We start from the raw sequence: 20400 nt of genomic DNA, 5'->3' as shown, positions 1-20400 counted from the left end.
TTTGAATAATCAGACTGCCAGCAGATTAAGTACTTACCGTTGTCTTTTCAAGACATCGGAGAAGATGATGATGCTGTAATTCAAAAATATCTTCTGGGCCATCTTCAATTTCTTGCCCACTTGCAACAGCAGCCAGTCGAGCTTCAGTTGCTTTCTTTTTATTAACAAAGGCAGCTCCACTTGTTGCTTTGGCGATTCGGATTCGAGCCATCCGTGCTTTCTGAAACAAGAAAACAAAACAAAATTAACATGAAAAATTGATTATGTAACAAATAACAATTGAAAATAGATTAACAAATTAGCAAATAAATTTTTCATTAGAAACGGTTTTTCGCTCCATCTTGCGGGATTCATGTGTTTACCCTTTGCAAACAAAAGATTCAATTACGTCACTAATTGTTTAAGACAATTGATCCGACAGATGGAGACTTTGAGAAAATTGTCTTTTTGCTTTTGTGAAAACCTTGCAACGGAATCAAAGTCTAATTTAATTTTTTACCTTTTGCGCTTTCCTTTTATCAGCACGTTGATTTTGGTGATAAATTCTTGAAAAGTTGGAAACAATAACAGGGACTGGAAGAGCAATGACCAAGACACCAGATAAAGAGCAAATGCCACCAACAATTTTACCGGTTATGGTAGCTGGAACCATATCACCATATCTGATGGAAGTGGGAGAGAAACAATCATTAAAATCGATCCTGATTTTCTCCAATAAACGAGTGTAACAATTAACAAGAGTAAAGAGGAAAACTAGTTAATTTGATAAAAGCCAAATTTGGTAGATTGTGTAACCGAGATACATGGTAAAGAAATCATTCTGCTAAATCAATTGCTCTGAGGATTGGATTTTGTTATTGGCTGCTGTTGTTTGTTTCTTAATTTGGTAAAAATGTATAATATTGGATATTGTAACAAAATGGATATCAAATTAATAGTACATTTAATGCCACTTGACTGTGAGTACAGATGATAATAATACTCTGAAGAGATAATCTGTTGATTTGTGTCCATTAATCAGCAAGAAGTACCCAATTGCAAGTCAACACTTCATGAACACTTTTGTTTTGGTTTTTTTTCTAGATAATTATGGGAAGGATCGAAAGCTGAGGACAACAACTGGATTGATTAAACGAGTATCAACAAAAACAATAGGACAAAAGTCAAGCCAAAAAGATGCAGAGAGATGGAGGGAAAGGATGGGACGATAAAAATCGCTGTTCACCTCTAATTGAAAGTGATATAGTTAATATTATAATACTACCATTTGTGAGCTGAGATTGGTGATTGTTGGAGACAGATCAAACTGAGATTGACTTATTTACTGCAATCAGCAAGAAAATTGTTCACCAAGAAGAAGATGAGAATGAGAAGGAGATAATAATGATTATAATAGTGAAGATAATGTTTACCATCTAATGGAGTTGCAAGGAAGGAGAACCGTTTCTGAATTACATTGGAATTGAGTAACCATATAATAATAATGATACATAAATACATAGAATAATGAGAGAAAAGTTATTGACTATTATTACTATTATGATTATTATTGGTGAAATGTGCGATAATATTAATAAGAAAAGGATGAAGTGAACATTAGAATGAAAATGTCAACCAACTGCTATATAATAACGTAGTTATTACTTCCAATTTGGTCCCTCGCATTAATTACATCAACCAAGTGGAAACAAAAATGATCAAATTTAGACTGGCTCCACACACAAAATTCATGATAATCCCCATCACGAGTACAAATGCAGTTGAATAAAGATGAAAGCTAAAAGCAACATTTACTTCAACTAATATGAAAGGATTTGTCAGTTAAAAACGATAAAAAAGTAATGAAATTTCTTGTATCATTATTTTTCTGTTTTCATCTTTAACAGTAATACTTCACTAAATTGGACAAAAAGATTAAGGTTAACTCAATGATTTGCCATTTTTGTCTAATTAACTGTTAGATTTGAATTTCCTTTGGATGAGCAGATATTTCAATAAATTCAATTCATGATTATTCAATTGAACCATTTTCATTGCAACTTTTACTCTGCAAAGACAATTGTCTTTAACTCAATTTTGTCTCGATCACCAGGATTACCAGAATTGTCAGGATGATCTTGGTAAAGATTAAGATATGAATGAAACTCTTTTCAGCGTAAAATCTGTTGCACTTGAATTAGTTTGTTTCCATGATGGTGTAAAGAAAAGAAATGAATTGTTTTGATTTGAATTTCAAGTCGAAAACTGGCAGAAATGAAAATATAAAGCAAAGAAGCGTCAAAAAAGGTTGAAAATAATGAAGCAAAAAATAAACCAGAAAACAAACAAAAGTTGAAACCTTAATTTTGGATGAATGAATTTTTGAATGGTAAAATGAACTCCATCATTCCCATATTTCACTTTAACCCAAAACACAAAGTCAAACAATAACAATTGAATCAAAAAAAGCTGAATGTTGATGGAGGGGAAAAAAGCCAGTCAAACTGATTTATCAATTTCCAGTTGTTCAATTGAATGAGACAAAAGAGTCAAAAGGATTGTCAAAATGGTCGCATTGGATCAACCAAACAACCAGACATAAATTTCAATTTCACCTCAACATTTAAACCAGAATCATAAACAATTAGCCATCTAATTACTCAATGAACCAGACTAAAAATGAAACAAAAGGATACATTTAAAGGAAACAAAAAAGTAAAGTCAAGCAAATGAAGCAAATAAACAACATTCATATCTAAACACTGGGACTGTTTACCATTAATTTGGTAAACAAATTACTGTCAAAAATGATGTAAATATTGAACATTTATGAATAATTGTTTCAATAATCTGTCGATGAATGCTGATAACACTAATTAACTGTAGATTACTTTAAGAAGCAAATTGTGTCCAAACAAAAAGCAGTGTTGACTTATTTTCCAGTTGAACTGGCAATTTCAATGAGATCGTTAGGATAAAAATGTGGAAATGTGTTCAGGACAGTTTATTTACTTATTTATCTAACTCATTGAATAGATGAAATATCAAGATATATAAGAATACAAGTAAAGTGAGAGAAGAAAAAGAAAAACCTTAAAGGCATGAAGAAGAAGAAGAAGAAAAGTTGAGAAAAGATGATCAAGATGATGACCAAAAGTCTGGACAAGTGAATATGATGGTTGCTTGTTAAAAGTTGCCAAAAAATGAATTTCACATTCACTGGGAAGCAACAACAAGAACAACATTTTCCATCATATCCAGATGAGCAAACATTCAGAACACATTTTATCAGATTCTCAAAGTTTGTCTCCATCTTTATAACATATAATAAAATAATGGTTTTGCAAGTGAATGATTTTCAATAAACTTTAAATTGATGAACAACATGTATTAATAGAAGAAAAATTTATCAAAATCCATGAACATCTGAAACATGAACATCATTATCAAAACATTTTCCGAGACTTTTGTATCGATTAAGCATTTAAAGTGTAACTTTCAGATTGAATGTTGACTGAAAAAATGTTCATTCATTTTCACTCTTGTCCAAACGAACAACTGACCAAATGAAATTTCTCAACTTTTCATAATCACAGAGTTTATCGATCATTCAATGAAACTTTTCCCTGGAAGCTCAGCATTGGCGAAACAAAAGTTTTTCCAAGAATCGCAATCATCATTTATTTTCATTTGTCAGTGTTGTGACGAAATGTTGAATTATGAAAGTGAAAAGTAAAAATGAAATGTGATTCTATCCAATATTTCATTTACATTTTTATACTTTTTCCCTGTTCGTTTCAAGTACAATGAATGAAACATTTTGCTCAGAATAATGCATTTGTTTCTCTCTACATTTATCATTATTTTTCAGTTCTCATTGCTTTTAACAAACACTCTTAATTATCATCTTTGAATATCTTTTGTTTTGCTTTTTCATTCGGATCGATGATGGCTTTCGATGGGTCTGATTGTGATCATGAGATGATGTATATTTAACGGGTGTAAAAGTGAAATGAGAAATGAAGAAAATTGCAACAAAAATGTTCTAAAGGAAGAAATCGTCAAATGATAAATTGCTGTTATGTGTTTAAAATGATAAATGGTATGGAATTTTGGTGAAAGGAAATGTGAATAAAAATTGAACCTCAGATTGAAAATGGGTGAAACTTGAATGAAACCAATGTTGATCATGTCACAAGTTTAAAGTCAAACAAAGCGACATTAATTGACAGTCTTTTACTAGGAAAAAGCCAACAAAAAAACAATCACAGAACAAAATCATTTATCATTAGAATCACTCCCAGAACTCCTGGATCAAGTCTCGATTACCCATCAACAGTCGGCCTGAACCGCACTCGCAAAATGGCATCACAAACAGATTTGCCTTTTTGCTGTTAAAGAATAGACTTGAAACAATCAATCAAATTTTAAACAAATTAAGCAAATGAATCAGTGAAATGTGTTGAAACTGTGAAAGAGTAAATTGAATTAGACTGAAAGTTGAATAACAATTTGATTAGATTTTGATAATTTCATTACAAATCCATAGGAAGGATCACAGCATTCATCAAATTGTCGTTTCTCACAATTTACTTTAAACTTCAATTGAAATGGATTCGGACGATCAGATTATGAATGAATTTTACTGATTTCACACTCAACTTGAACCATCTATATTTAGACTGACTTTGCTTCCAGTCATACTTGAGCATACAACTTGAAGCTAAGCCTTTGCCAGTTGAAATGAAGAGATGATGATAACCTTGGATCAGGTCATAAATAGGTCAATCGGAAAGGAAAGAGAAAAGGCTGAAGCAAGAAAACAGGGGACAAAAAACAAGAGTCGAATCTCTTTGAACATTTAAACAATTTAATCTCACAAGTCGACCTTTTTTTTATTAATACAACTTATACCAAAATGTTGAACTATAAATAGCAACAACGAAAAGAGACGAGAAAATCGTTAGCTATTCTCAAAGAAGTTCGTGTAGTCTATTCTCAACTGAAACTGAGCAACAATAAAAATTAATACCATTTCAGTTTACCATTGAGTTTATCATGATACAGTTTCCTTCCTCTCTGTTCCCTCTTCATCCTCATCTTTATCCGTCTCTCAGTAACAACTTGAACATTCACTGAATACAGGTCATGGCCCTTTCAACATTTATCTCTACATTTCATCTTATTACCATCAACATTCATAATTTGTCTTTTCATCCTTCATTATATTCATATTCAATGGCTTATTCAACGAGGTTCTCATTGGGAATGCCATTATTACCTTATCACTCCCAGCATTCAATGTTATATCAATTATCCTTCAACTTTGAAAAACAAAAAGCAAAACGATATCAAAATGGAAACCAACAAAATTCAATTTTCATTTCTTTTTTTTTATCACTCAAAATTGATGCAAATTTTGAATGAAAAATGAATTTTGATAATTTGATTTAGCTTTTTCAGCTTTTCCAAGTTTCAGGATAATTTCATTAATTTGTTTATAACTTTCTATTAAGTTGATAGGATTTCGTTTCTTTTTTTTCTGGCCAAAAAATTCAATCAAATTCAACTTGTGTTTGTTTTGCTTCTGATAAAACCTACTTTTTTCTTACTTCATTCAACCTTTTTTTTCCTGGTGATATCATGATATCCTTACCTGGTATTGTCACTAAGAAGGCTTTCAAGATAATCTAACCTTCCCTTTCAGTTTTATTTGTTATTTTTATTCTTTCTTTTTCTCCTTGTTTCCTCATGTTGTTATCGTTTCAGATCTCTTATTTTGTCTGTTAGCATTTGTCTTTTTAAAGGTAAAAAAATCAGTTTACAGAGTAAAAAGTACAAGAAACATAAGATAGCTAACAAAAGCTGATACTGTTATGACCATTACGAGATCAGATGAGGAGATGGAATAGGAATGATGAAAACGATATAAAACTCTATCTCTTCATCTGAGCATAAAAACAGGGAAACAACAAGTTCTTTATCCAAACAAGGTAACAAAAAAAGGAAAAAAAAGTATTGCCTTGTTAAATCAAAAAGATTGTTTTTCTTACCTAAATAGACCGTTGGATATATTATAGTAAAAATGAGGGTTAAATTTCTTTCTTTTCTGGCAAAAAAAAAGAGAAAAGAAACCCTCTTTTACCTATTCCGTTAACCCTGAAGATAGTTTTATTTTTATTTACTTATCCTGGTTATGTTTACCCTGGTTGACTATCAAATTCAAGTTGTTTCTAGCCTTGAGACATTTATCTTGATCAATGTAAATTATCTAATAATCATTACTGGAAAACCATCATCATCATCATTAACATTGTCACTTTGAAAAATTGTATCCATACAACCAATTGCGACAATTTACTTTCAATTAATCATACAATTCAACTATTTCCCTAAAATTTCAACAATAATTATCTAGGTAGAGAAAGATAAATCAATAATAGCGTCAATAGTAAGTCAAAAACACTAACTTATAAAGCAAGATACTAACAACTAGACTACCAGAGATGAAACTCGACTGATGAAATTTTAATCTAACTGTCGATTGTTCTGTACCTTGGAATATTGGTTCATAAAGAGTCGAATCAAAGTGAATTCATGGTACTTTTAAACCTGATACACATAAACTTTCATTAGCTGTTATGCAATAAATTCCGATTTACTTTAAAATCGATTTTCGCTATGTAATCGAGATCTCGAGAATCGATGTAATAAAGATTTTTAATCGAATGTGGGATTTAGTATAGTCAAAGTGTCATTAATGCATTGATGTAACATGTTTCTATTGACCGATAGTTATCGATTTTTAATTAAAAAACGATAAATATCGCTATCGATTATAATCGAAAGTAGTTTTATCGATTTATAATCGATCTTTGTCTCTTGTCAAGAAGCTGACGACATATCTTATCTGAAATCTTGAAAACTTTATAACAATTTGGATCACAGTTGCCAGGATTGAAAAGTGTCTTCAATACTTGATACTAACAAGGATACTAATCACCATGCTACCAGAGAGACATTGTTTTGAAAATATCCAAATATTACCGCACAAAGGGAGTTATTTTTTAGGCTCATCCATTTCCCAATTTTGGCTTTTAGTATAAAAACAATCTCAAGTCAAAAAGTTGACAGTGTTATTAAGAAAAATGTAATCCTAGTGATTATCTAGAACCTTTTTTTATATCATAAGAAGTCTACTTTTACCATTTTATTACAATCGTTATTTTACTCAAAGGAATGGAGTGAATGTTTATCAGTTACCAGCAAGTGAACAAAAAAACTGTGAAATTATTATTACAAGATATAAAGGGCGAGTTGATGAAAATGTTATATATATAATGATAATGATAATGAACAGGATTAAATGATGAAGATATAATGAGCAGGTAACAAGAAGAGTGAAAAGCAATAAAGTCAAGTGTACAAGTTGAGTGTGAAAGTGATAATGAAATAAAAAAATGTACAATAAATTATAATAAATCCAGCAAAAAGAAAGGGAATGAAAATAATTTTACAAGTTTCTAGTTAATAACGTGAATATTTTTTCATGATGATTTGTTCCCATCAACCTCAATAAGAGCAACTCTTAACCAACATTCACCTTATTCAGGCAATAATAATACGACTTGTGAATAAACAATTAAGTCAAGAATGTTGAAATAATAATTAGCACTTTCATAGATAATTATCATTCTTATGATTCTTCTTATTCTTCAGTACAGTTAATTAGTTTTTTCATGTAAATTACAATTAATGTCATAACATGAGAATTGATATAATCTTAGTCAAAGCTTAGTTTGAATCAAATTATCTGGCAACAATTTTACACTTCAATTAAACTGAGTTACAATTTTTTTCCAATCATTTTCATATCAAACAGAAATGAATAATTTCACTGAAAATATTGAAAGCAAAAATGAATTCATTAGAAGCAAGAAATCGAGAAAAATTCATGAAAAATTTTCAGACAAGTCAACTTATTCAGATGATGAAGCACTTGATTAACATGTTTGAACACTTGTTATTAACAAACAATCGTCATTTCAATTATCAATGTGACAATAGATTAAAGTTGAACGTTAAGTATTTGAATTAAGTTTCTGATTCAACAATTTACTCTTCAGTTAATGTAAAATGTGTGCCTCTTGTTTTCAATTTTAACTCGACATTTGATTGTAATAATGATCATTTGTATGTTGATGGTTGAAAGGTTGAGGCAACGTTGTTATTAGTTGAACATGAGCTGAACCTTTCATTAGATGAACATTAAAATAATGAAAAAGCATCCAACATTGTACATTAAATGGCATCAAATTTAGAAGCTCAAAAATTTGCAAATAATTTGTAATTTAAAATAGCTAGTTGATTGTTGATTGATTTGCTTGCTTGTGTTTGCATCTGTTCCAACATCATTATTGTTGATTTAAAATGATATCATCTCGAGTGTCATTAAAGGTTAATTAAATTGTAAAATGCAACGTCAATTTAAGGAAGAAATAAAAACACAATCATTAGTCTTCCAACCATTTAAGGTCATTGTTTTCGCATCCATTTCAATCAAACCTTAAGTGATTGTTTGCCATTAAAAAACCAACAATTAACTGAATTAACCATTTCATTTTAGTACAATTGAACAAACTGAAAATTCTTGTTAAACCAATTACAACCAAAATGGAAAATACAAATTGGATTCTCAAGAGAAGAAGAAAAATTTAAATTTTAATTTCGTTAACTTTATTAACCAGAAATCTGTTCAATTAGGAGTTGATCAATGAAATTTGCTTTCAATGAATGAAATTCATTTCTGGTTTGCCTTTGAATGAATCAATCTGTTTCTAGTTATCGCTTTATTCCGATCAAGTGAACATTAATTTGCAGTCTAATTACAGGTTCAGTGATGTTCCGATTTACCATCAATTTTGCCTGTTAAAGGCATTATGAAAGTAGATTAGAGTGATTATCAATGATCAATAGGATTTGCATTAATAACAGTTAACACGAAATGCTAGTGATTGATATGTTCATACGCAATGATCCTTGGTTATCATGAATTTAATGTTTAATAGTCGGTGAAGAAGATTCAAGACTTGAGACTTTAAATAAACTGAGTGAGTTTACGGTTGCACAGATAGCTTTTTGTTCAATAGTCGACTGACTAAGGTAAACTTTGTAACCTTGTATTAAGGCTTGTTAAGTTGCTGTTTGATTAGCAGTGAATGCAAAATGACTAAGATGAAACTTGAGAGTTTGTTTGAAGTCAAACACACAGCACAACTCGGTAAAAAAACAAGTCAAGTGGAGCTTCTTGACATGTAAACATATTAAATGTATTCCAACAAAAGTTCAACTTGATTGTTTAACCTTCATCTTGGTTGGTGTATTGACTTTAACAAATTCATGTTCAACAAAATCAACGACAAACTAGAGTAAACTAAACTCCTTGAAATATCAAAATAATCTTAAAAAACATTGTCACAATAGACTAATGTTCATCATCTGTATCACAATCAATTGAGATGATGTTAAGATTGAACCAAGTATTGAATCTTTTGATCATTTTTTGATTTACAGTAAAAAAGCACATGATGATATACTTTTGAATAATTTATTAATCATTTGACGAGCATTTCATGAGAAGCAAAAAAATCACCAGAAAACTGAGAAACTTCAAGAAAATGCCTTTTTCATTGACTTTTGTCAACGAAAAATTCAAAGCTAAAAAGTCACCAAGTTTAGTTAGAGGTTGAATCACTCACTAGATGGCAATGCAAAACAAATGTCGAGAAAATCATTTTTATTGAAATTCATTTTTCAATCAAATAATCATTAAACTTGAAATGAAGAGACAAATTGAATTCAACTGATTGCCTATCCAATCAAGGCTGGATTTCATGAAAAATGAAGTGAGCCTAGAATCAAACTGAATCAAGAATTAAATTTCAAAAGCAAGTCCCAGTAAATATGAGTTTAATCAATGAAACAAAATGAGTTTAAATTGCGCTTTAAATGGTAATTTTGTTGAAAAAATTATCGACCAATGATCAGCAAATCTGTTGACCAATCAGGGCAGTAAGAGACACTTTTGGACACAAACGTAAAACTGAAAACTATTAATAAATGTGATTGATATCGTATTAATAGTTGAAGATAATGTTGATCTATTAAACGATGAAATTTCAATAAAAATGTTTATTGACATGAAAATTGACAAATTGTGATATTTTTGATCATTTTTGTCATTTCAAACGCTTTTAACTGACAAAAGTGTAATCATTAAACTGAATTGAATTAATCAAAATAAGAGGATAACAAACAATACAATTGCTTTTGGTTGCCTTTCAATTACAATTCAAACATTAACATCACTGTATATTACACTGTATGTGACCACAATGCTTAAGAGTTAACCTTTTTTTTGACAACAATAGAAAGTAATGATAATAATCACAATAACCAGGGAAGATGAAGATGAGAAGAATAATAATCGTCTTCATAATCATCATTTTCTCAAAACAACCCAACACTTAACCTCACTTGTTCAACATTTATCTTCCTCTTTTCAAACAATTTACCCAAAAATAAATAGTTTTGCCATTTTTATGCATATAAATTCATTCATACAATAAGAGTTATTACAATTACTTATTCCATTCTTTCATTTCTTTTCTCCTTTTCTTTCCACCAACGATGATAAGTACATTTTTCATCCTCACCTTAGTAAACCTTATCATTATTGATAGCAACTAATAACCATAATTGCTGTTACAATGATTAACTGTAAATTATGAACAATTAAAAGGCGCATTGTCTAAGCTCAAAAACAGAATTTAAAACAGAAAAGTTGATGAATTAAATTGCAACCTGGAGTGGAGGATGGCCTGTTAGTAAAGTCCTGAAGACCAGTAAAGTCCAGGAATGAAGATTTGGAGACTTCGCCAAGTTAATCATGTCATAGAGAAACAAATGATGAATTTTAATCAAAAACTATGTCCTCTAATTTGATACACAATCTATCGTCACTGAATGTTCATCTTATCTTACAAGAAACAATTCTCAAACGCTACAGAAGTTTTCAATTTTTTTACGTCAGAATATTCTAGTGTGTCAGATATAAACCTCTGTCAAGCCTTTCGTTTCGCCAATGCTACGAATAAAAGTTGCAAAGTGTCGAAGTATCAATTTTTGCATAGGTTAAGTTTTAGACTAACCATAATAATCAGCATTGAAAAAGACAAAATCTAGTAAAAATTTGGATGAATTCGAAAAAATTTGACGAGTTAATATTTTTGACTTGTAGTCTTGCATATTATATTTTTCTTAATTAATTGATTCTTAATTACAGTCACCATTGAGATAATGCACCGCCCTGGGAATAGCTTATTTTCACTATTCTTCGGGCAGTGTAATTCATGATTTTCAATCTTCCTTATTAGATCAAAGTTAACCTTAAATTTTGCTTTAATCTGATTTTGCGAGCTTTTGGAAGAAATTGAATTAAAGGTGTTTCCGATGAAAAATTTATTGAGATTGAATCCGATTCAATGTCAATAAATTGTGACGTTTTGTGACGTCACAATGGATTTTTCCGGTGAAATGTTGATTGGATTTACTTCCGGTGACTTTTTTTGACCTGTGAATGTTTTCTTCATCCGTTAGATCATTTTTAGAACAAATTAAGTCCAAAAATGTCGATGTAAATTGATCTGAATCGACTTTTTGGATCTAGAAAACTCGATCCATTTTTCATCGGAAACACCCTAAGTCAATTGATAATTAAAGAAATCGAATCAAAATTTGATGCAATTCGAAAGTAGATATAACTCCTCCTTGATAGGGCCATTGAAAAAATGAGTGCATTATCTCAGTGGTGACTGTAGATTAAATAATTCGGCTATATCACAATAAAGCTTCACAAATGTGGACTCTATTGACAGTTCAACCTTTATTTTTAGCAATTGGAAGATATAAATGAAGATATTATTTTAAATGCAACAGATGTATAAATATTTGTGAAAAATTCTGTCTACTATTTAATTTGATGCTGTTATTGAAAGGTTACGTTATTACTCATCACATCTAAAAATTAATGTAAATGCAAACAAATGACTTCTGAAGCAACAAAAGCTTCAAACACAGACTTATGACAGTTTTATATCCGTTTCCAGGGAGTGATTCAGTTTATACAGTTGACTTCAGATGAAGTATAAAATGAGAAACTTTTTAAGAAAAAATTATATCATCTCAACATTCGAGAACAAAACAGTTAAGATTTAAAACACTTTCAAAATGGTTAAAAACATGTATTTGTGCTCAGTTCTACTAGCTATCATCTCCTGTAATTATGTCTCTATGCAATTGGAGGGGGTTGTCTTCTTAGGTCCGGACATGCCGAGAGATCTTCCAGATCCTGGCGGTGTAGTCGCAGTAGCCCAATCAAATGCTCAAGCAGTAGCTGTTGATGACGATGAAGACAGTGAAAATGGAGGTATGCTGGATGACGTACCTGACGCTGGTAGCATGGTTGGTGTAGAACTGAACATGCCAGACTCAGTTGGCGTGATAAACAAACTTACATCTTTAATGAACGGAGTTGCACCTCCTTCTATTCCGGAAACGCCGGAAACGCCTTCAGTACCATCAGTACCGAATACAGACTCGATAACTGAAATTGTTAAATCAGTAGCTGGTTCAGGAGGCGATGCTGATTCAGAAGCTAAAGCTAAGTCAGAAGCTAAAGCTAGTTCAGATGAAGGATCTGGATCTAGTTCAGGTGGTGGAGCTAGTTCAGAAGCTAAAGCTAAATCAGAAGCTAAATCTGGTTCAGGTGGTGGAGCTAGCTCAGAAGGTGGTGCAAGTTCAGAAGCTAAAGCTAAATCAGAAGCTGAATCTAGTTCAGGTGGTGGAGCTGGATCTAGTTCAAGTGCTGGTGGTGGTACTGCTAACAGCTCAAGTGCAAACACCGATACCGTCTCAAAAACCGAATCCACCACAAATAATGAATCAACCACAAATAATGAATCAACCACAAATAATGAATCAACCACAAATAATGAATCAACCACAAATAATGAATCAACCACAACTAATGAATCAAACACCAAGACTGTTGCAAATACTAACGCTGGCGGTAATTCAGGTTCAGAAAATAGTGAAGCAGTAAATTCAGCTTCAGCTTCAGATTCATCATCAGGAACCAAATCATCTAGTAACTCAGCACCAGAAACCCCTGGTTCACCCGCTCCAGCACCAGCAGCTCCTGGTTCACCCGCTCCAGCACCAGAAACCCCTGGTTCACCAGCTCCTGGTTCACCCGCTCCTGGTTCACCCGCTCCAGCACCAGCAGCTCCTGGTTCACCCGCTCCAGCACCAGCAGCTCCTGGTTCACCCGCTCCAGCACCAGCAGCTCCTGGTTCACCCGCTCCAGCACCAGGCGCTCCTGGTTCATCCGCTTTAGCACCAGGCGCTCCTGGTTCACCCGCTCCAGCACCAGCAGCTCCTGGTTCACCCGCTCCAGCACCAGGCACTCCTGGTTCACCAGCTCCTGGTTCACCCGCTCCTGGTTCACCCGCTCCAGCACCAGGCGCTCCTGGTTCACCCGCTCCAGCAACATCACCAACTAATGAATCACCCGCTTCAAGTTCAGCAGCAGCATCAGCAGCATCAGCAGCTTCCTCTGGTTCACCCGCTCCAGCACCAGGCGCTCCTGGTTCACCCGCTCCTGGTTCACCCGCTCCAGCACCAGCAGCTCCTGGCTCACCCGCTCCAGCACCAGGCGCTCCTGGTTCACCCGCTCCAGCAACATCACCAATTAATGGATCACCCGCTTCAAGTTCAGCAGCAGCATCAGCAGCATCAGCAGCATCAGCAGCATCAGCAGCTTCCTCTGGTTCACCCGCTCCAGCACCAGGCGCTCCTGGTTCACCCGCTCCTGGTTCACCCGCTCCTGGTTCACCCGCTCCAGCACCAGCAGCTCCTGGTTCACCCGCTCCAGCAACATCACCAACTAATGAATCACCCGCTTCAAGTTCAGCAGCAGCATCAGCAACATCAGCAGCATCCTCTGGTTCACCTGCTCCAGCAACATCACCAAACAAAAAATCTGGCTCTGGCTCAGAAGCTAGTAAAGGCAAAAGCAATTCAGGAGGTAGCTCGGGTGGTAAATCAACTGCCAAATCTAATGCAAACTCTTCAGCTAACGCAGGTAAAGGTAATAGTAAAAATGCTAAAGGAAAGGGAGGAAAAGGTGGATCATCCGCTACTTCAGCAGCTTCAGCTGCAGCAAGCTCCGGATCAAAAGGAAACCCCACTGGCAAAGGCAAGAGTGGGTCTGGTTCACATGCAACTGATAAATCAATGATTAACATTGATGTACCTATGACTGGAATTCATATGAAAATGTAAATGCTGAATTCATATTTTCGTCATAATCTTTTCTGTAACAATGAAATAAATAAGTTAAAATAAGCAAAATTCAGTCTGTCTCGATTAATTTTTTATAACAAGTAACGGAACAACAAAATGAATTAAATGAAAGTTTATAGCTTTATTTAGATCATTGAAACTATGATCTTCAATAATGAAATAAATATAAAACTATCTCTTATAAAGGTGTTGTTAGGCCTAATTTTAATAAGTCAAAACCGATTTGTGCGATTACTAAGCAGTTTAAATTTAGATAAATAGCTTCAAAGAATAGTGCACATAAATACTGGACGTTTTTCTGTTGTACGACTTTTATCTATGTATGGACCTAATCCATGTATAGTACATGTCTTGCTTCTGTTACACATTTAATAAGAATTCATCTAGCTGCGAGTCTAGCAAATTATGAAGATCTGTGAAGGCAATACGAGAAAAAAGAGCACCTGTGAAGCAGTTTTAAAAAAGATATTCAAACCATCTAAAATACTGGGTGCTTTTTAAATTTTTCTTTGTCTAGTTATCCTTTGCAACTAGACCCTGGCATAACTCTAAAGCAAAGATCGAAGTTCGAAAAAAGATTATGCCTTTGGATCGCAATTTCAAAGAAAGGAGCTCTCAACAATTTTTTGTCACTACTAATTGGGCAATTAATGTCAATCAATTAGTCCCTTTTATTATGAAAAATTATTGCAATATCATTATATTATCTTCTGGCCGATGGAGCTTGTACCCATTACGCTGCGGTTACCATGGCAACCATATCAAAATTTGGCATTAAAATCGTGAAAAAGATTCCCCAAATGTACCTCAATTATGGACAATAGAAAGGTTCTGGTCACAATTTAAGGCGAAAGTCTGCGAAAATGGATGGTAAGCAAGAGATTTTCCTCAAATAAGAAAACGAATTTCTCGAAAAATTAAGGACTTCGATTCCGATTATTTTGTCAGGTTATTTCGAAATGAAAAGACCAGAATTTAAGCTGCAGCTGAGAATGGACCTTTGTCAGTCACTTATGACACTAATTATAAAAATTAAAACATTGAATGTTATTTTGCAAGTCAAAAACCATTTAGTTCAAAACATTACTCGTCATACCTTATTTCATGAACGCTTGATGTAAAGACCTCAGATTATAGCCATGAGCTTTCTTAGTTTTAAGCAGCATGAGTTCGAACGTTCAAGTTGATTAAAGTCACGTATATTCTGAAATTTAGAACTATTTTCGATTGGTTGCGTTTGTTACATGTTCATCATTCATGCAGGCAAACATACAGAGATTTTTTGATAAGAAAAAACGTAACACTAGAGAAATATTCTACCACAAGCAAGATCGATTGAGAAGTTTTAGACTAACCATAATAATCAGCATTGAAAAAGACAAAATCTAGTAAAAATTTGGATGAATTCGAAAAAATTTGACGAGTTAATATTTTTGACTTGTAGTCTTGCATATTATATTTTTCTTAATTAATTGATTCTTAATTACAGTCACCATTGAGATAATGCACCGCCCTGGGAATAGCTTATTTTCACTATTCTTCGGGCAGTGTAATTCATGATTTTCAATCTTCCTTATTAGATCAAAGTTAACCTTAAATTTTGCTTTAATCTGATTTTGCGAGCTTTTGGAAGAAATTGAATTAAAGGTGTTTCCGATGAAAAATTTATTGAGATTGAATCCGATTCAATGTCAATAAATTGTGACGTTTTGTGACGTCACAATGGATTTTTCCGGTGAAATGTTGATTGGATTTACTTCCGGTGACTTTTTTTGACCTGTGAATGTTTTCTTCATCCGTTAGATCATTTTTAGAACAAATTAAGTCCAAAAATGTCGATGTAAATTGATCTGAATCGACTTTTTGGATCTAGAAAACTCGATCCATTTTTCATCGGAAACACCCTAAGTCAATTGATAATTAAAGAAATCGAATCAAAATTTGATGCAATTCGAAAGTAGATATAACTCCTCCTTGATAGGGCCATTGAAAAAATGAGTGCATTATCTCAGTGGTGACTGTAGATTAAATAATTCGGCTATATCACAATAAAGCTTCACAAATGTGGACTCTATTGACAGTTCAACCTTTATTTTTAGCAATTGGAAGATATAAATGAAGATATTATTTTAAATGCAACAGATGTATAAATATTTGTGAAAAATTCTGTCTACTATTTAATTTGATGCTGTTATTGAAAGGTTACGTTATTACTCATCACATCTAAAAATTAATGTAAATGCAAACAAATGACTTCTGAAGCAACAAAAGCTTCAAACACAGACTTATGACAGTTTTATATCCGTTTCCAGGGAGTGATTCAGTTTATACAGTTGACTTCAGATGAAGTATAAAATGAGAAACTTTTTAAGAAAAAATTATATCATCTCAACATTCGAGAACAAAACAGTTAAGATTTAAAACACTTTCAAAATGGTTAAAAACATGTATTTGTGCTCAGTTCTACTAGCTATCATCTCCTGTAATTATGTCTCTATGCAATTGGAGGGGGTTGTCTCCTTAGGTCCGGACATGCCGAGAGATCTTCCAGATCCTGGCGGTGTAGTCGCAGTAGCCCAATCAAATGCTCAAGCAGTAGCTGTTGATGACGATGAAGACAGTGAAAATGGAGGTATGCTGGATGACGTACCTGACGCTGGTAGCATGGTTGGTGTAGAACTGAACATGCCAGACTCAGTTGGCGTGATAAACAAACTTACATCTTTAATGAACGGAGTTGCACCTCCTTCTATTCCGGAAACGCCGGAAACGCCTTCAGTACCATCAGTACCGAATACAGACTCGATAACTGAAATTGTTAAATCAGTAGCTGGTTCAGGAGGCGATGCTGATTCAGAAGCTAAAGCTAAGTCAGAAGCTAAAGCTAGTTCAGATGAAGGATCTGGATCTAGTTCAGGTGGTGGAGCTAGTTCAGAAGCTAAAGCTAAATCAGAAGCTAAATCTGGTTCAGGTGGTGGAGCTAGCTCAGAAGGTGGTGCAAGTTCAGAAGCTAAAGCTAAATCAGAAGCTGAATCTAGTTCAGGTGGTGGAGCTGGATCTAGTTCAAGTGCTGGTGGTGGTACTGCTAACAGCTCAAGTGCAAACACCGATACCGTCTCAAAAACCGAATCCACCACAAATAATGAATCAACCACAAATAATGAATCAACCACAAATAATGAATCAACCACAAATAATGAATCAACCACAAATAATGAATCAACCACAACTAATGAATCAAACACCAAGACTGTTGCAAATACTAACGCTGGCGGTAATTCAGGTTCAGAAAATAGTGAAGCAGTAAATTCAGCTTCAGCTTCAGATTCATCATCAGGAACCAAATCATCTAGTAACTCAGCACCAGAAACCCCTGGTTCAGCCGCTCCAGCACCAGGCGCTCCTGGTTCATCCGCTTTAGCACCAGGCGCTCCTGGTTCACCCGCTTTAGCACCAGGCGCTCCTGGTTCACCCGCTCCAGCACCAGCAGCTCCTGGTTCAGCCGCTCCAGCACCAGCAGCTCCTGGTTCACCCGCTCCAGCACCAGGCGCTCCTGGTTCATCCGCTTTAGCACCAGGCGCTCCTGGTTCACCCGCTCCAGCACCAGCAGCTCCTGGTTCAGCCGCTCCAGCACCAGCAGCTCCTGGTTCACCCGCTCCAGCACCAGGCGCTCCTGGTTCATCCGCTTTAGCACCAGGCACTCCTGGTTCACCCGCTTTAGCACCAGGCGCTCCTGGTTCACCCGCTCCAGCACCAGCAGCTCCTGGTTCACCCGCTCCAGCACCAGCAGCTCCTGGTTCACCCGCTCCAGCACCAGGCGCTCCTGGTTCATCCGCTTTAGCACCAGGCGCTCCTGGTTCACCCGCTCCAGCACCAGCAGCTCCTGGTTCAGCCGCTCCAGCACCAGCAGCTCCTGGTTCACCCGCTCCAGCACCAGGCGCTCCTGGTTCATCCGCTTTAGCACCAGGCACTCCTGGTTCACCCGCTTTAGCACCAGGCGCTCCTGGTTCACCCGCTCCAGCACCAGCAGCTCCTGGTTCACCCGCTCCAGCACCAGGCACTCCTGGTTCACCAGCTCCAGCAACATCACCAATTAATGGATCACCCGCTTCAAGTTCAGCAGCAGCATCAGCAGCATCAGCAGCTTCCTCTGGTTCACCCGCTCCAGCACCAGGCGCTTCTGGTTCACCCGCTCCAGCACCAGCAGCTCCTGGCTCACCCGCTCCAGCAACATCACCAACTAATGAATCACCCGCTTCAAGTTCAGCAGCAGCATCAGCAACATCAGCAGCTTCCTCTGGTTCACCTGCTCCAGCACTAGCAGCTCCTGGTGCACCCGCTCCAGCAACATCACCAACTAATGAATCATCCGCTTCAAGTTCAGCAGCAGCATCAGCAACATCAGCAGCATCCTCTGGTTCACCTACTCCAGCAACATCACCAAACAAAAAATCTGGCTCTGGCTCAGAAGCTAGTAAAGGCAAAAGCAATTCAGGAGGTAGCTCGGGTGGTAAATCAACTGCCAAATCTAATGCAAACTCTTCAGCTAACGCAGGTAAAGGTAATAGTAAAAATGCTAAAGGAAAGGGAGGAAAAGGTGGATCATCCGCTACTTCAGCAGCTTCAGCTGCAGCAAGCTCCGGATCAAAAGGAAACCCCACTGGCAAAGGCAAGAGTGGGTCTGGTTCACATGCAACTGATAAATCAATGATTAACATTGATGTACCTATGACTGGAATTCATATGAAAATGTAAATGCTGAATTCATATTTTCGTCATAATCTTTTCTGTAACAATGAAATAAATAAGTTAAAATAAGCAAAATTCAGTCTGTCTCGATTAATTTTTTATAACAAGTAACGGAACAACAAAATGAATTAAATGAAAGTTTATAGCTTATTTGATTTATTTTGGAATCGGAAGGAAAAGGTCATCCAAGGTCATTTTTCGAAAATCGCTCCTAACGATACCAGAGGTCAATTCAATGTCACATAATTTTAAAGTCAAATAATCGTACTGGTCAAGATGTTCGTAGTGATAGAGGAACAAAATCCGTAATTTAATTTTTGCCATAGCAAAAGAATGGGAACATGTTTGAACTTTGACAAACGATATCTTTTTTACCTTAGCTCCGATTTCTATGCCGTGAACTCAATTCACCTCAGAAAAATTGGCATGGTGAAAAATTCCGTGTACCAACCACCACTAAAATTTGACACTTTTCCGACTTTGACGGTTCGCCAAAAAACGGCCTTTTAATTCTTGGTGACCAACGTAGGCCAAACAAAAATCTAACATTTTTTCTATGAATCTTAGTGAAAATGATAAGAATCAACTGAACAGTTGCTGAGCTGTGAGCCTTCAAAAGTCCGACCTATTGACCGGAACACCTTGTATAATCTATTAACGCATATTTTTCGGAAAATTTGACCCTTTCCATTGACACTCATGTGCATGGCGCTTCTGCTTGAGTCGATTGGTTAATAATGGTGAAATTTGATTGATTCAATTGGAATCGTAGATTAGATTATTGCGTGGTTAACCAAAATAAATAAGCCTGTTTATTCAATTAACCATTGACAAATATCAATCCATGTTAACCACTTGAGACTTGTTACCTCCTTTTTCCTCATCTTCATCTTTTCATCTTTTCATCATTCTCACCCTAATCACCATTACCATCATTGTTTCTACTTCTTATTATCTTCATCATTTACCTTTCAGCCTGAAATGTTGTTCAAACGCAACAAACAAGATTATCCAGAATCACTTTTAATCTTATAATGAATGTAGCTGGTTTCAATTCATCATTTAATGGTTTACCATGTGGCAGCAAACTAAAAATCCGGCGCTTAAGCAGTTTGCAACCCAACGGTAACAGCACAAGTGAAATGCTTGTCAATGCAATTATTTCTCAAAAGTTAAACTTGTTTGAAAAACTTTTCAGTTTAATTTAAACTGATTGTCAACTTTTTGATATTTAGTCTGTCAATTATA

General features: G+C 35.0%; 2 protein-coding genes and 1 long non-coding RNA gene across 4 annotated transcripts in view; 2 read left to right on the top strand and 1 right to left on the bottom strand.

Annotated features, from left to right (window-relative positions):
- Positions 1-20400, bottom strand: part of Shal (Potassium voltage-gated channel protein Shal) — a 67285-nt gene that overhangs the window by 7105 nt on the left and 39780 nt on the right. For both annotated transcript variants that reach the window (XM_025161322.2, XM_015931857.3), the window contains 2 exons: positions 500-662; positions 38-220 (listed from right to left, as the gene is read on the bottom strand). In XM_025161322.2, the coding sequence (XP_025017090.1) occupies positions 38-220; positions 500-662 (346 nt within the window). The remainder of the gene's footprint in view (positions 1-37; positions 221-499; positions 663-20400) is intronic.
- LOC112539104 (uncharacterized) lies at positions 661-2014 on the top strand. Its single transcript, XR_003082702.2, has 2 exons — positions 661-959; positions 1084-2014. It is a non-coding gene; the product is annotated as an uncharacterized LOC112539104 (long non-coding RNA).
- On the top strand, positions 12215-19227 carry LOC107364496 (uncharacterized). Its single transcript, XM_089266093.1, has 2 exons — positions 12215-14378; positions 16824-19227. The coding sequence occupies exons 1-2, from the start codon at positions 12268-12270 to the stop codon at positions 19156-19158; spliced, it is 4446 nt and encodes a 1481-aa protein (XP_089122219.1). The 5' UTR covers positions 12215-12267; the 3' UTR covers positions 19159-19227.

The sequence above is a fragment of the Tetranychus urticae genome, chromosome 1, assembly GCF_039701765.1.
Source record: "Tetranychus urticae isolate SD_2017Ah chromosome 1, NJAU_TeUrti_SD_1.0, whole genome shotgun sequence".
Lineage (NCBI taxonomy): Eukaryota > Metazoa > Arthropoda > Arachnida > Trombidiformes > Tetranychidae > Tetranychus > Tetranychus urticae.
Note: the sequence above shows the minus strand (reverse complement) of the source record. Positions and strands in the feature narration are given on the sequence as shown.